The sequence below is a fragment of the Coenobita brevimanus genome, chromosome 23 (genome assembly GCF_032717465.1).
Source record: "Coenobita brevimanus isolate Jiangsu-jjx chromosome 23, ASM3271746v2, whole genome shotgun sequence".
Lineage (NCBI taxonomy): Eukaryota > Metazoa > Arthropoda > Malacostraca > Decapoda > Coenobitidae > Coenobita > Coenobita brevimanus.
This window is the reverse complement of record NC_136976.1, coordinates 65706359-65723858: the sequence shown is the minus strand read 5'-3', so window position 1 is coordinate 65723858 and position 17500 is coordinate 65706359. Positions and strand designations below refer to the sequence as shown.

At 42.6% G+C, this 17500-nt stretch overlaps 1 protein-coding gene and 1 non-coding gene across 2 annotated transcripts in view; one reads left to right on the top strand and one right to left on the bottom strand.

The window, feature by feature from the left end:
* LOC145393004 (uncharacterized) overlaps positions 1-17500 on the top strand; it is a 215316-nt gene that overhangs the window by 42694 nt on the left and 155122 nt on the right. The window contains exons 3-4 of the mRNA XM_080267318.1: positions 6565-6686; positions 8374-8448. Coding sequence (XP_080123444.1) covers positions 6565-6686; positions 8374-8448 — 197 coding nt within the window. The remainder of the gene's footprint in view (positions 1-6564; positions 6687-8373; positions 8449-17500) is intronic.
* Positions 5365-5437, bottom strand: TRNAM-CAU (transfer RNA methionine (anticodon CAU)). The gene has a single exon. It is a non-coding gene; the product is annotated as a tRNA-Met (tRNA).

Sequence of the window (17500 nt, the reverse complement as noted above, 5' to 3'; positions counted from 1 at the left end):
TGTATGTATGTATGTATGTATGTATGCGTTTCAGCTTCATGCCGTATTACAAATCAGAATTATGCTTGAAGCTGACTAGTATAGCTGTCTACACACACACACACACACACACACACACACACACACACACACACACACACACACACACACACACACACACACGCACGCGCGCGCGCGCGCGCTGGTGCAGTGGTAACGTTCCCGCTTGCCAACTGGTGGACGGGAGTTCGCGCCTCGCTCAGGTTGCGAAAAGTTTCACTGACGAAGTGGGTGGTTACTGTCCCCCTTGAGCAAGGGGATGGGTGTGTGCGTGTGTGAAGGTCACAGCCTTGCCCTTAGATCGGACTATATGAGCTCTCAGCTCCCTTCTGGGAGGGTAAAAGCTGACGATCACGACCATCAAGTGATCCTGACCGACCCGGTGAATTACACACACACACACACACACACACACACACACACACACACACACATCCCCTCCCCCCACGCACACAAAACCATATTTTTCCCGCTCCTTTTTTTTTTTTTTTCAGCGCTAATAATTATTAAAACCAACATCATATTTTTCACAGCTAAATATTCAGACTCAAACGCGCATCCATACTAGCTACATTTTCTCTCATCCAATATTCAAAACCAACACCATATTTTTCACCGCTGACATTTCAAAATCCACCCATATACATTTTTTAATCCCTCATATACCAGAAAAAAAAAAAAGTCAGCCCCGTTTTGTCCCCCTCAAAGGGTAGGGGTCCGAGGCTAGGCTGTCGTATTTCAGTATATATAAGGGTAGATGATCAGTCGGCTCCTCTTGATAGGATTTTATTTCGAAGCCATACACACTCGTAGTCACATCACTCCGATTGGGGCGTCCTAACCACATAAATTTTCATAATATTTCAAAATTATATACGCATCCATGCCACAATTTTATGATCGCTTGTATATCGAAACTAACATTTTTTCCCATATATTATTTACTTACATATCTACCCACACCATTTTTCGTCGATGTCATTTATGAATATTACAAGTGATTTTTCTCAGGGCTTCATACCCAGCCTTTCCCTAATTTCTAACTAATATGGTAAACCTAGCTAAGCATTTTTCACATCAGGTAGCGCATTCACCGCTTCCGTATACTTCATTGATAATATGTCAAAATGAGTATAGAGTTCTTCATGTCTAATAATCCAAACCAAAACGTTCACCCACCATTATTACACACACACACACACACACACACACACACACACACACACACACACACACACACACACACACACTCGATAGTCAGCCAGATCTATTTTGCAATGATAGTGGGGAGGAGGACTGGGTATGGGAAGAGAAGGAGGTACGGGGTAGTAAAACTGAGAGAAGGGGGAAAGCAGGGGAGGAAAAAGGTAGAGAGGAGGGAAGAAGACACAGACGATAAAACACAGATGAGAGACAGGGACATAGGGACAGAGAATGAGAAAAAAGGAGAGAGAGAGAGAGAGAGAGAGAGAGAGTAAATCCTCCATGTAAATCCCTCGAGTCAGTTTCATACCCCCACAAAAACCACACTGTTAAACCTGTGCCCCTGTGTGTAGAGACGCTCTTTAGGCTACATCTAAAAGCACACCCCCCCTCCCCACACGCACACACCCCCTTCCGTCTCCATTTACACACACACACACACACACACACACACACACACACACACACACACACACACACATCCCTATATCTTTTTTCGTCAGTCAGTCTGTCTGTCTCTTTCTGTTTGTTTACCTCTGTCTGTCTGTCTGTCTGTCTGTCTCTCTCTCTCTCTCTCTCTCTCTCTCTCTCTCTCTCTCTCGTTCCTGTCTAACTCTCCATTTTTACTCTTTCCCCTTTCTCCTCCCCTTCCACACTTTCAAATTATTTTCCTCTCTCTCTCTCTCTCTCTCTCTCTCTCAAACTTTATATGTATCTGTCTGCATGTTTGTATATATTTACAAGCCTGATTTCAGTGCATTCATTTATGTATGTCTGTCTGTCGGTCTGTCTGCATACCTCTATCTATCTGTCTATCTATCTGCCGTCACAAGTGCAACTCCAAGCCTCCACCTTCCATGTTTTCCATTTTTTAAACCATACATCTATCTCAGTCTTGCTCTTCTTCTCCTTACTTCATCTTTTTCATTCCCACTTCACCTCAACGTCGACACCCTAACTAACTATCAGTCCACTACAGCATGGTTAGTATATTTATCATTTCACCCCTTCACTTTCATTCCACCCTCCCTTCCCCCTTCCCATCCTCCTCGCATTCCCCTCCCAGTTCCCCTTCCGTCCGTCTGCCATCCCCCTATCCCATCCCTCACTCATTCCCCCCTCCCAACCCTCATCCATTCCACCTCCCATTTCCCACTCATCCTTTACCCATCCATCACCCATCCCCCACCCATTTCCCTCGCACCCACCCCTCCCGTCCCCCACCCTTCCCACTCCCATCGCCCATCCATTCCCCCCACATCCCCCACCCGTTCCCCTCCCATCCCTCACCCATCTCCCTTTCATCTCTCTCCCATCCTCCTTGCCATCCCACCTCCCATCGGCCCTCCCATCTTCATTCCATCTCCCTTCCATCCCCCATTTCATCCCCCTACAGTCCATTCCCCTCCCCCTCCCATCTTCATTCCATCTCCCTTCCATCCCCCATTTCATCCCCCTACAGTCCATTCCCATCCCCCTCCCATCCCTCATCCCCACACAGATCCCCCATCCCATCGCCTTCTTTTTCTCTTCCATCCACCCTCCATCACCCTCCCAATCCCCCTTCCATCTACCCCCCCATCCATCCACACCCCACACTTCACCGTCCCTGTGTCATATCTCATTTTTCATTAGCACCATAAAACGCAACTCAAAAAAAAAGTAAAAACAAAAAAAATAATTGCTGGAGCCAACAGTGTATAATGCGAGGCTGGCTGGCGGGCGGCGAGCGGGCTGTGTACTTGTTTTCGGCTAAATAAACACAGAGACAACAATGAAAACAAATAAAGCGCTTTCATACACACGCTACACACACCCCCACCCGCCCCGCCCAAACCTCCCTACCTCCGACCCCCCCCACTCCCTACTCATTCTAGGTTCGTGTCATTCTCTCTCTCTCTCTCTCTCTCTCTCTCTCTCTCTCTCTCTCTCTCTCTCTCTAACAAAGCAGTAGTATTTAGCACAGAGGATTCACTGCACACGGCTCACGGCTTATACGCTATCTCATGTATGTACTGAGAGAGAGGAGAGAGAGAGTACTGTATACCTGTGTGTATGAATGTATTTTATCCTAACAGTATAGTGGTGTATGTATATTTATATGTATATATGTGTATGTATATATTTGAATGTATATATGTATGTATATGTTTGTATGTATATATTTATATATGTATGTATATGTTTTTGTGTATATATATATATATATATATATATATATATATATATATATATATATATGTGTGTGTGTGTGTGTGTGTGTGTGTGTGTGTGTATGTATTTATGTATGTATGTATTATGTATGTATCTATCTTTATTCGTGTAAACTGATCAACAGTACACTATATCTGTATGGGCACAGTAGATCATTGGATGTATGCACTGCCAACAAATCTTGCAATGGATACAAAGCATTGTGATAGACATGGGATTAGGCGTCTGGCGATACATACTGGATACATACTGGCTTTGTATACACTGTACCAGGATAGGGTGGTTAGTAATGTGTCTTAAACGTCACCTGGTTGCTTCTCTTGTATTCCATTCCAGCCAACATCGGTAGATTTTATTCAAACCTGAGTTGGTATTAGGGCCTGAGATTGGTACTACTGGTGGCATTAATTCTCTCATGGTCGGGAAACACGTTGTCGTATGTTTAAGCTGACCCCAGACGATGCTCTTCTACTGAGAGTGAGTCACAGGAGCCTGAGAGTGTTAATATCCCACTACCGTAGATTGTTCCAGTGCAGGAATTCTGTCGCCCTCATGTTGATATTTTACTTAACTTTTGACTGCGGTGTGTTTGTCGTTGTCTCATGCTTGCTGGAACGAAATAACGACTTAGCGAACGTCAACAAAACGTTTACGCTAGATGCAGACTCCGTGTATCCCTTCAGTACAAGATCTCTCCCCTAAGCTGAATAGATTCGTCTGGAGGCAGCAAGAGTAAAGTAAACATATATAAACGTACTACATGCTGGAGCTTCAGGGACCCTTGATTACTGCCATTGGTGTGGTGTGGTGTGGGTTGGAGATTGTGTTGTATGGGAGGGTGATGATGATGGTGTGTTGTGGTGTGATGTGGTGTAGGAGGTTGATTATGTATGGTGAGTTGTGGTGTGGTGTGCTGTAGGAGGGTGATTATGTGTGGTGTGGTGTGGTGTGGTGTAGGAGGAGGATTTTGTGTGGTGTGGTGTGGGAGGATTCTTTCGTGTGATGTGATGTAGTGTGGTTTGGTATGGCGTCACTTAGTTGCCAAAGTCTACGGGAGTGAAGCACCTCCTGTCCGAAAATTGATAGTGAAAGACAGACGGACAGGATCGCTGCTAGATAGGCTTCCATCCCTAAATAGACGTAATGTGATCCAAGTTGTTAGTCGAGATAATATATATATTTATTTTATTTTTTTTTATTTTTTTTTTTGCTGCCCCAGAATATCTCAGATCTAAAAAAAATTGTCTTATATCACCCGAAATAGAATACAATGTTCGTATATCCCGGCCAAAGGGTTAGTTTGAGGATACATCACTTTAGGCCCCACCTGGACCCTCTTCAAGCCCAATCGCCGTTATGTCAGTCGCTTGAGAGGTTTCGTAACGCCTCATGGTGATTTGTTTTACATATTACTCCTTTATATTTTCGTGTATGCTGATGGTGCAAACTATATCGACACTAAAAAGATATAAGTAACAAAGAAGACAAATAGACGGTATTTAGGGGTAGTATGCTTATATAAAATGCATTACTTTAGAGGAACTGTTATGACGCGGGATATGTTAACAAGAATAAGGTAGTAAGTCTGGCAGAAACTGCTGTACCCTCCCATCAAACACATTACGCTGCTGAAGAGGGCCACCTTCACGTGGTGGCACTGTTATACTCGGGCGGTGGAGCTACCATGTAATACGAAAGTTCCTTAAGTCCCTCCCTGTTCAGCAAAAGGAGAATGGTGGGCTGCATGAGAGGGGCAGTTTCAGACAGCAGTCCACTGGGTTCACGTCGAGATGACCCCGGGACAAGTACTGCTACTAAACATAATTACTGTACTGTACGTGGCTCTTCTCACAGGCATTCTTGTCGCCTCTACGTCCATGAACTGCGAATAAATTTGCCAAAAACACCTGCCCCGAGTGAGGATCAAACTCACGACCTTGAGATTATGAGACTCAAGCGCTGCCTTCTGCGCCATCGAGACTTGTAAACAGCCCTTCAGTACGATAACATCTTTTTGTACAGTTGCTAGTCACATGATTTATACGACTTAGAGACACCTTAGAAGACAGTGGTCAAGTTATGAACAATCTTCATCAACCCCTTCAGTATGATGCCGTCCTTTAATTTAATTCTTATTGCTGTTCCATGTCCTATTTTTAGAAGACCCCCCTCGTATGGGGCAGGTTGAGAAAAAGCAGAATGGAGAGAGAGAGAGAGAGAGAGAGAGAGAGAGAGAGAGAGAGAGATAATAGGCTACACATTCTTTAAGGAATTCAGTTGTTCGGCGATAGGTGAGGCGGCCAGTATCCACTCACTCGATGTAGTTCAGCCTTTAGGTGACTGTGCACTGGATGAAAACCAAATTGTTCCTGTAATCCAGGAAACCTAATCCAGGAAACCAAATACAATGTTAGGCAGTAATCATATATCCAAATGGACGTCTGGCGATCTAGTGGGTTGAGGCGCTCCAACTGGATGACCCCCATAAGAGTTTCCATTTGAAGGGCGTCTGGGATTTATTTACTCACATAATGCCACTCAGGGAAGGTCACGTGAGGCTGGTCACCTTTGTCTTAAATGTTAGGACTGATTAGCCTTGCCCCGGGCCCTAACGCTGCTGTGGAAAAAAAGGGGTGAGTGTTAGGTGATGATGATGATAATGATGATGATGATGATGATGATGATGATGTGATGGTGATGATTATGATTTAATTTGTAAACAATATTTCTAATTATGGGTTGCTTTAAACAGTGGCCAACCTACATTAACCCCTTCAGCCAGAGGACGACTGTATATTTTATTCTTGCTTCCACCTGACGAATTTATTCTGCATAGGAAAGACTGCTAGCTGTGATGAAGATGATGAAGGCTATGTTTGACCCCTCCAGTTGCAATATTCCAAGTTGAATAACCCGTCAGGAGATAGCATTGAGTATGAAAAGTCCACTGATGAAAGCGGTTAACACTCTGGGCTCTTATTACTCACTCAAGTGAATAAAATCGTCAAACGTTGGCTGGAGTAAATTGCGAGAGTTGTCCCGATCGCATGAATGTTGATATACTGTATAAGAAGTGGTCTTGCTAATGTGTCGTGGTGTGTGTTTCAGCGGGCCTGGGCTACAAGATGTACGGTGCCCACGAGGGGGTGTTGTCTGAGAAGCGGAAGCAGCGACGCATCAGGACAACCTTCACTTCTGCACAGCTGAAGGAGTTGGAGCGAGCCTTCCAGGTAATGTGTGTGTGTGTGTGTGTGTGTGTGTGTGTGTGTGTGTGTGTGTGTGTTTGTTTGTATTGGTAATTTTTCTTTAAGAAATGAACTGTTCTGTAACTGTATGAGTTACTGTCTCAAGTACAGACATTATGGTATAAAGCCTTGGGTAGTCAAAAACTACACATAATCATAAGTCAAACATAATTATACCTTAAATGAAGTTCCATGTTATTGTCAGATATGGATATTTTACTATGGTCTGTACCAAGCTATTATAATCAACAGTGGGAAATCTTAGCAGGCAAAGGATTCAGCTGAGCAGCCGAGAGGCAGCCACGGCCTTTCACTCCCCACTTCTCCTCATATCTCCATATAACTTCCTCGATCCTCTGTCTATCGTTCGCTCCCTGTATACACCCACACTAACACCTCTTAAGTCTTCCTTTCGGTCCTCTCACTTCCCCATGCACTATCCATCATTCTTTTAAAGACTTATCTTGTTGCATCAGATCAATTTAAAAAAATCGTCAGTAATATTTCTCTCTCTCTCTCTCTCTCTCTCTCTCTCTCTCTCTCTCTCTCTCTCTCTCTCCCAGTGCTGTACATTTCTTCATATCTCCATGCTTTGGGGTCTGATACCATCCGCAGTGATCAATGCCACAGTCTTCCGTGATTATCTGATGACGTTGATACGTCTTAGCGTGTGTGAAGGAATGTGAATTATGATCCTGGTCTTGATACAGCACTTTGGAGGTCATTGATAATGAAAATTTAAGAGTCAATGCCATCACGGAGTAGCATTGACCTTCACCAGAAGAGATGTGGTACAGTATCCAAATGTGCGTCAGAGGTTATGTTCGAAGCCTTTCTGCTTCACTGCACGCGATGAACTTAAGGGCAAACAGCGAGAGCCGAATACTTCTCGACCTTCACTGATTTTACCGTAAATACAACTTAGGTATGTCTGAGGCGTACAATTCTCATTCGTTTTTAATATATAATGTTAGTGGTTGTGCTGTTTGATTTGTATCGTGAAACATGAGTGTATCATGAACACTGCGCGTAGATACAACACGCATTAATCACATCCCACAGAGTAATTGGCAACTCAGGGGGCCAGAGCTGCCAACATGAGCCGTAACTTACGAGTGTTATGTGTCTCGGTCCGGTTTCTTATTGTATTATATTGTCACTGAAGTTGCAGAATATTATTTAGTGGCCTTGTATATTACATTGTAAGAGCATGCAGTAAGGCCGCTAATGTTCCCAGGGATCATTTGCTGGCCGACAGGGGCAGCGGCCTGCCTGCCAACTACCAACACGCTGCTATGGGGCATTCTTTAGGCCTTGCTTTGGGGTCAGTATACGTGCGGAAGGTCTGGGCCTTGATGAGCACAGTGCTCGTACACCACAGGTGATCACTAATCGTGTGCATGGGCCTGATCCACATTCTCACCTCTTCCTCTCACTTCCCCCTATCTCTCGTCCTTCACACTCTCTTGCTATCTTACACCTCTTCTTCTCCCTGACGATTTGCATTCTCTCTCACCAGTATCTCATCTCCTCATACTCTCCATATTATCTCATCCGTACTCTCATTTTTCACTTCCCCCTCTCTCGCCCCCTCCCTCATTCTTCTCTTTCGTCACCCCTATCTTTCCCTCTTACATCCTCTTCCTCACACCACCCATTTTTTCCCCCACAGGAGACGCACTACCCGGACATCTACACCAGGGAGGAGATAGCCATGAAGATCGACCTGACGGAGGCCAGGGTGCAGGTAAGTCAAAGAGTACAATTTTGGCGAAGGATGCACAAACAAACGTATCATCCACTCACTCTACTGTAGCAACGATAATTCATCCCGTAATTATCAGCTTTTATTTTCATATATTTTCATCCTTGCTCGACTTTCAGTGACAACGTTCCTCAGAGTAATGGGGTTTGTCCTGAATAGGAAATAAGCAATAAGAAAAAAACACCTGCAATTCACATTTTGATTAACAGAAAGGACAAAACAATGAGAGTTTCAGCACATGTTGTTTATCCTGTAAAAACAATATGTAGTGATAATTTCTCTCAATGTTTTTTTTTTTTTTCCGGGGAAGAATAAGTGACAGAAATATTCTAAATTATTCTTGTCCTTGTTTGTTTGTGAATCCGGCGCCATTACGGTATTTTCATGGTGTATTTCCTGATTTTAAAAAAAATGGTACAAACACTCGCGATTAATGGCTGCCTTTCACCTTGCATACGCCTTTTCACTTTTGTTTTTTTATTATTTTCTTGTGCACTTCCATACCACCAGAAAAAAAAAAAAAAAAAAAATCCTATGTACACTGCGATCATTAATTTCCACCAGACACTTTCCATCTCCATTTCGTCAGCGTTAGATACAGGCATTACGAAATATAATAGTATTGTTCTCCTATTTAGCCGAACAATAATGACACCACGTAATATCTGAAAAAATTGTCGTGCTGTTCCAATCGCATCACTGTGTTTCGAAAGTCAGTGTTCACTTTGTTGTTATTTTTCATAAGGAAGTGAATCAGTATTTGTGTTTGAGACCGGGCTAGGGTGGACATTAATATTTATCGACTTTCTTGCGTAAATACCGAGCGAGGCTTATTTCCAAAACCTAGTTATACGATCCTAGAAGCCCAGTAAGCTTTAAAGAATATTATGTAAGTGTGTTACTGTTGGAAGAAATGCATAGCAATAAATAATCAAATAAATAAAAGTCTTATAAGAAGGTGAGGGAGGGTTCCGTAGTCTTACTCCCCCCCCCCCGTTTCCTTCTGGATTCGACACCACTTTCGAGATAATGCATAAAAGAACCATTGATCGCAGTTGTACGAGAGAGAGAGAGAGAATATTCTGAAGTATAGGGGATGCTGTGGTGTTTTAAGGAGCGTAATCTGGATGGCGTAAGGACATCACGCCACCTCCTCCTTTTCGACCAGTTTCACGGCATATTTCACCTTAATATTATCTTGTATGCCAGGTATGCCATTTTGTTAACGACTTTTGGCTAATAAAGAGTAATGTAGAGGATACATCACTAATGAAGTGCAACGATATTTCCTATATGCCAGAAGAAATACAGCCCAAAGAACGAAGCTGACTAGAGGAAATCGTAAGAGAGTTCGTAAGAGGGGGGTGTATAGCCTTAACTTAGTTCAATTAAGGCAAAATTTTGAAAAGACCAAGGCTTGTGATATAATAAATTAGTGCGTGAAGATAATTATAGCATGTACTTCCTTAATGACGGTCACTCTTAAAACACAGTGAGGATACGCAATTAATAGAGTGCATGCCACTGCACATAACGCAATTAGCCACAATGTAGAGGTCAGTTGTCATTTATATTTTCGCCATGTTTTAACAGTGAAGTAAAAAGAATGGATGTCTTTCCTATTGCACCTCATTTTATATAGCATTTACGTACTACATTCAAACGCAGGAAGTTGTGAGAAGAATGAATCGTACGAGACTAGGGGGCTGGGGTGGGTGTAGCTTTAACGCACCACATTTTACGCAAAAAAAAATGCGTGGGTAACAGGCGTAAGATGATGGATGATGGGAGGATGATGGAGGACTTAATAAAACGGGTAGCTGAGATGGGAATGGGTGTAGAAGTATTGAGTTGTGGAGGCAAGTACTGATTTGTAAAGAATATTAAATCGATTGATACAGGATGATTCACTGCTTTGAGGGCAAAGAATATCGCATGTATATCTGCTACGAATGAAAGGATTTAAATGAAATCCTGTACTTACAAACTTCAGTCTGTGTCAGCCCAATACTATATATGAGAAACTCTCCATCATATGAAATTAATGAGACGTGCTGAAAAGGAAATGCAGTTATTTCACCAACGCAGCGCTAGTTGGGCGTCCGTTTGTGAACTGCACTAATCCAGTGTTCATGCCACACTCAATAACTGACCGCGTTTTTATTCTCCTGACGTAAGTGAAGATTTTTTGTGGCTGTGGAGTCACCTTAAGGGAAGGGGATTTTAACACAAGCCGCATATAGTTGATTACTTAAAAGAAAACATCATTAGGGAGAATGCAACCATCTCAGTGGATACACTACACAGATAGTTCGTTAGTGCGGAACACAGGGGTCATTTAGGTTTAAACGTTGAAGGAGACCGCTGTAAAAACTTTTTGTAATTGAGGATAAATTGTAAAAAACTGAAGAATGTAAGAACCAAATTTCATTTTAATCGCTCCATAAATAACGAAAATATTGAAATTATTATCGAGTCTCAGCGCGAATGACCCTGCATATATACTGGTAGAGAGAGAGAGAGAGAGAGAGAGAGAGAGAGAGAGTGAGAGTATGCAGCTTAAAGAAGGTTTATATGTGTTGTCGGTATTCCTCTATAGCTATTTCTGTTTGGATACAGGATAGATTTGTGGGAAAAGTTTGGATGAGGAAAGGATGGTTGGAAATAGTCACAAGGAAAAACTAAATACTGTAAATCACAATGCTAGCAAAAGAAAACAGAGTCGTATAGCAATATATTTCTTTTCATTTAACGGAAGGTATTGTTGATTTTCTGTCTGTAATTAAAGTGGTAAACAAGTGTCTGACTTAACCATTAAAATCTCTGGTGTTTTGCCCTTACACTCAGCCGTTTCTTTACTTATTACTGTATTTGAAACTTATTACTGTGTCATTATATTCTAGATTCGGGGGCAAGAAAAGCTGAAGTTAGACGGGGTTGGGTGGGATGGTTGGAGATGGGAAGGATGAGGTGGGAAAGGCAGGGCAGGGGGATGGGTTGGGCCAAGGAAGGATGAGCGAGGAAAGGACGAGGAGAGGGATGGGTTGGTTTAGAGAATGATGTAGCGGGGCGAAGTGTGGGGGAAGGGATGGGTATAAGGAGCAGGGGCAAGAAGTGAGCCTGGGTGGGGATATATGGGCTCAGGCAGGGTGTGTGAGCATGGGATGACGGAATGGATGAGGCAGGGGAGGTAGGGGCTGGGGTTGAGTGAGTTTATGGTATGGTATGAAGGGGTGGGGTGGGGTAGGGGTAGGGTCTGGGGTTGGGTGAGTTTATGGTATGAAGTTGGAGTGGGCTGTAGTTAGAGTCTGGGGTTGAGTTTATGATACGAAGGGGTGGGATGGGGTGGGGTGTGGCATAGAGGGGTGACCAATGTAATATCACGCACACCACTGCACACCGTGAGAGTCCTACACCACCAAGGGGGTAGGGGGAGTTAGACTGCTCTCCCACACCCGTCATGCTCCAGCCCTAACACAATAACACACACTGACACACTCCACTACCTAACACCATCATTAGCATCACAGACAAACACTTGAATGACGCCCATAACATTCCATCAACGTGAGCATGTAATGGCCCAGTTGACGGTCAGAATAGATTTGGTATTTGATCGTTAGTAGGCATCGTGCGAGTTTTTCTTCTCGGATAATATTAAGTAAAGTTCAGCTCTTTCAGCTTTGTGCGAAAGCGCCGTCGTGGCTGCTTTGATAATAGTTTCGAGAACGTAACCAGAACCTGGTTATTGTCGTATCTAGAAAATTATTTGATGCCCATTAGACCTAGAATTTAAAATTAGCGCGACGACAGTGGTACTGGTACACCTAAAAGAAATTTCAAGAGTAAAAATTCCGTTAAAGATATATAATGCAGGAATAGGTGCTTGGTGTCAGTTATTTGTTTTCAGGTGACTGCATATCACAATGAAATTTTGCTTGTTCTACACCCAAGGCCGTTGTTTATAAAGTACAGGCAATTTCCACACCCTACCCTCTCTCGCTGGGGACACTTCAACATCCACTGCCCTACCTTGTATTTCTTTTATAGTGCCATTCACATAAATAGTCTCCGTAGTTTTTAGTATTTATATGGATGGTATTGTGAATGAAATACAAGGTAGGGCAGTGGATGCTGAAGTGTAGCTAGTAAAAGAAAGGGCGTAGGGTGTGGATATTGCCTGTACTGTTGTGCGCTGATGGTAGTATTAAATGGAGACGAGTTTAAGTAGCAGGGCTTGATGAATGAGTATGGAAGTGTGTATAGAATACGAAATTAAAAACTTTATTGTTTGTTTGTTTTTTTGAGGAACGAAGTCACGAAGTACACAGTGAGACTTCATGGTCAGGAAGTGTTATAACAACCAGAAAATTACACCACTGATGATATGATTGCGGCTATTTTTGACTGTGAGAAGAAGTTGAGTTTTTGGTAGGCATGAATGGATTTGCGACTTGTTAAAAAAAACACACACATAAACAGCATCTTTAAAAGCTTGTAATTATGGATGGTTTAGCCTAGTTTCTGAAGGCGTAAATAACTGTCTCACGGTAACGAAAATTTATAATATTCTATGCCAGCTAGTGCCAGACGACTATATTCAACTGAGTCCTAGAAACCTGAAAGTGTTAATACTGGTACCATTAACCCCTTCATGGTAGGGACAACTCCAGTATTTTATTCAAGCGAACATCAGACCATTTGTATTAAACGTGAGTGAGTCGTACGGTGATGAGAGTGTTTATTGCATGTACCGTTAACTCTCTAATGGTGGTGATAACTCTAGTATTCTATGCCAGCAGACACCGGACGATTTCAAATGCTAGGATGAGTCAGATATAGGAACCTGTGAGTTAATGATCGCATGGTACATAAAGACAGGATCACCATGCATTTTGATGGATAGGGTTCTTTCTAATGTGAGTCAGGATTGGGAAGGGTTGATTGATGTGTGAATGATGGCGTGGCGCATTTCACTGTACACTGGCTCCAAAAAGCATCGGTGCACTGTGGATTCGATGCCAGCCGTAATGATTCAGCCATGCGGAATTATCAGCGTGTTGGTGCCTGCATTTATTATTAGTATGGGCGGTCATTTCCCACATATTATTACAGGCCGCAGGTACTGGCTAATATCACAACCATCTACCATCTTGTCTGCCAACGTGTGTGAGGACAGAACCGCATTTCTTGGTATTCTTCGATCCATGTGTCATATTGTGTACTGATTTTTTTTTCTTTTGAGCTAGTGTACGTACTGTGTTGTTTAGCAGCCCTCCTACTATTGTGCTTCCTGTGCTTTCTATTTCTTTGTGTCCAGACCTATCTTTAGTTCTTCAATCAATCTTGTACAGTATGTGAGAATTAGGACTGAGATGATGATGATGATGAGGGTGAGGGTAATGGTGATGGTGAAGATGATGATGATGAGGATGAGGGTAATGGTGATGATTGTGATGTTGATGATGGTGGTACCAGACGATTTGTTTCAGCCGTGGAGAGACCATCTGAAGAGAAGGGATTAATTTCTCTCTACACGACGAGAAGGGTTCTAACTCGTGTAACCAAGTGCTGGGTGGAGGAATAAACTTACCGCCATTATTACAATATTCATGGCTTTCCTTCGGCCTCGGATATTTTGCTGGATTTTAAGTTGATTTAGTAATGAGTTTCCCGCGGTAACTGATATGTCGAAGAATATTTTTAACCCTTCCGTCCAGTGACGTATTTTGCATTTTATTCCCGTCACCACCGGGGAGTTTATTTAGCCTGTTTGTATTCACCTCTAGGATGGAGGGAATTAATCAAGGCTTATCTGTTCCCTGCGGTTGAAAAATCCAAAACCGAAAAGAGCCAACTGGAGACAGTGAATTAAATTTAGAAAATGCATCGCCGGATGCAGAGGGGTGACTTTCCTACGATTACATATATATATATATATATATATATATATATATATATATATATATATATATATATATATATATATATATACTGTATAACGGGGAATTTGTGTAACCAGTGATTTCATGAAATCTCCAGGGAATTCGTGAAATGACTTTGAATTAGGATGGGTTAATTAAGGTTAGGTTAATTTTGGCTGCTGTTAGATTAGCCTGGGATAATCTAGGTTAAACTTGGGTTAGGTTAGGTTAATTTAGATCAACGCTTAACATAACTTGGCATTCATCTAAATTAACATAACCTGACCTAACTAACCTAGCCTAACCTAACGTAGACTTAACCTAGATTATCCCAGCCTAACCAACTTCTGCCTAAATTAGCTTAACCCTAATTAACGCATCCTAATTTTAACTCATTTCACGAATTCCCTATGGATTTCATGAAATCACTGGCTACACAAACTCCCTGTGTATATATATATATATCTATATATATATATATATATATATATATATATATATATATATATGTATCTTTTTTTTTTATATATATATATATATATATATATATATATATATATATATATGTGTGTGTGTGTGTGTGTATAGCTTTTCGGGATGTCAGATGTTATGGCAAATCTGAGTAAATCATTCATTGTCTTTGGAGATGCTGGATATTATACTGTTCCAAAATTTGTCGGATATTACAAACTGTCCTGTACGGTAACAGATAATCTCAGAATTAACCAGTTCACTGCGGTGACCTATTTTATACTTCGTTTTTCCTACCTTCGAACGATTTTGTGTAGCTTAGGAGAGATTTTTCGAACTGTTGGGATTAGATAAAGGCTTCATTAATCCTTTGAATATCAGAGGCATTTCCTGAGTTGACTAAAAATCGTTTGGAAATAACATGAACAAACTACAAAAGTAATGGATAGTCACCGGAGTAAAAGGGGTACAGACAGATTTGACTAACTGCCCACGATGTTCAGATATTGAAATACTGAAACCCTTCTCTCCTAGAAAACAATATTTGTTTTGATCACACTGCCACCAGTCAGTTTTAATCAACTCAGGAAGGATTTATAGATATGGAAGAGTTAGCGAAGACTATCCAGCCCCTCCAGTTGGAAATCTCTTTCTCAGTCTGAATAAGTTGTCTGAAGGCACCAGCAAAAAATAAATAAATAAATAAAAAATTCCGCGCCCTGCCTGATTATTAAGGAGACTTTTATTTCCAGTGTTACTTTCCCATTATGTAAAAGGAAAAATATTTGTCTTAATCCCTTTAGTCTGGTCTTTCAAAAATATTCTTGCTACATCCAAACGATTTTACTGGTTTTAGAATAAACTTTCAAACTGGAGCTGTTAGACATACAGTGCCTTCATTAGCCCCTTCTCTGCATGACGTCACCGTTAAGTTGAATGAAATTTCTTGATGGTAACCTGATAAAAAAGAAAAAAGTCATCGGACATAAGGATTTAAAGAGGAAACTGACGACATACATACATACGTACCATATACATACTTTGGGGTGGATGTGAGTGTGGGGGAGGGGGAGGGTGGTCCAGGTGGTGGGGTTGCTGGGGTCAAGTGGTAATGGTCGACCCCACCTGTTGCACTCCAGGCTGGGGCAGGGTGGGGGGTAAGGGTGAGGGTGAGGGTGAAGATGACAGTGAGGGTGATGCTGGACGTGCATGAGTGTGAGGATAAGGGTGTGAAGGTGATGATGCAAGATACACAATTCTCAGACCGGCTTAAATCACCATACCATGAATTGCTTTTTAATACACAGAAAACGGGATTGTGCTCTTACTCTCTGAAGGGCCACCAGTATTAAATCTCCTCACCTGTGGGTCAATATAGAGTGTACGAAATTTAATAGTTCGTCCTTGGGGCATCAGATACTCTCAGGCTCCTATGACTCACTCCCAACCAAATATAATCGCGTAACGTCAGCTGGAATAGAAGAGTCGCCTACATCATGAGAGAGTTAATAGATAAGTATTATTTAGTACAGTAGCAGTAGCCAAAAAAGAAAAAAACTTGCATACAGCAGATACAGGCTAGTACTTACACACACACACACACACACACACACACACACACACACACACACACACACACACACACACACCTTCAGCTCTCCCCAACACATACACTCGATAAAGTTGCTAATGGTGTGTCTGTTGAATGCAGTATCGGGTGACTTGGCGTGTGCGTGTGCGTGTGCGCGTGGGGGTGAGGTGAGGGGGTGCCAACTGGTGTGCTCGCGCTGCCACGTGTCTGGGGGAGTGGGGGGGGAGGGGGAAGGGAAGTAAAGGAGGGGGGGGGTGTTCGGCGCGTGGCAGGGGGCGGGAAATGGCGGTGGTGGGATTTGTTAAGCTGCGAGCACTAATTTTATTACTTGTTTCCCTCCCGCCGCTGATCACGCCATTATCTGCGTCATTTATCAAGTGAGGGGATGGTGATGGACCCGCGCCTCACCCACCCACCCGTCTTGTTCTATCCACTACACCACTCATGAAATTTACTCTCTCTCTCTCTCTCTCTCTCTCTCTCTCTCTCTCTCTCTCTCTCATATTTCCCGTTAGTCTTATTTTACTGCTTTATTATTCATTCATTTTTTATTTTACTTCTTTTCCATTCCTCTTTTCTTGTTTCCCTTTATGATTCTTTCTCTTTCTTTCTCCTTCATTTGTCCCTCTCTCTCTCTCTGTCTCTCTCTCTCTCTCTCTCTTTGTCTCCATCTTTTTCAGACTCTCCCTCCCACCCGTCTTCCTTTCCTTACACTCTTTCCTTCTCGTCCCATGTCCCTTCCTCTCTTTCTCCCCATCCTCTCTCCGTATCCTTCACCCTCTCCTTCCTAGACTAGCTCCTTCCATCTGTCTTCCTCCTTTCCGTCCTCACTTCCTCCTCTCCTCCCTTTCTCTCGTCTTTATCTTTCAATTTCTTTTTTCCACATGTATGTCTGTCCCATCCTCTCTCTCTCTCTCTCTCTCTCTCTCTCTCTCTCTCTCTCTCTCGAGCTAATTAGAACTAAGGCCCCCATTATCACCTGGTAATGGTAGGGTGGTGCTCTGAGGAACTGCCTGCCGCCGGGTACGTTGAGAGAGAGAGAGAGAGA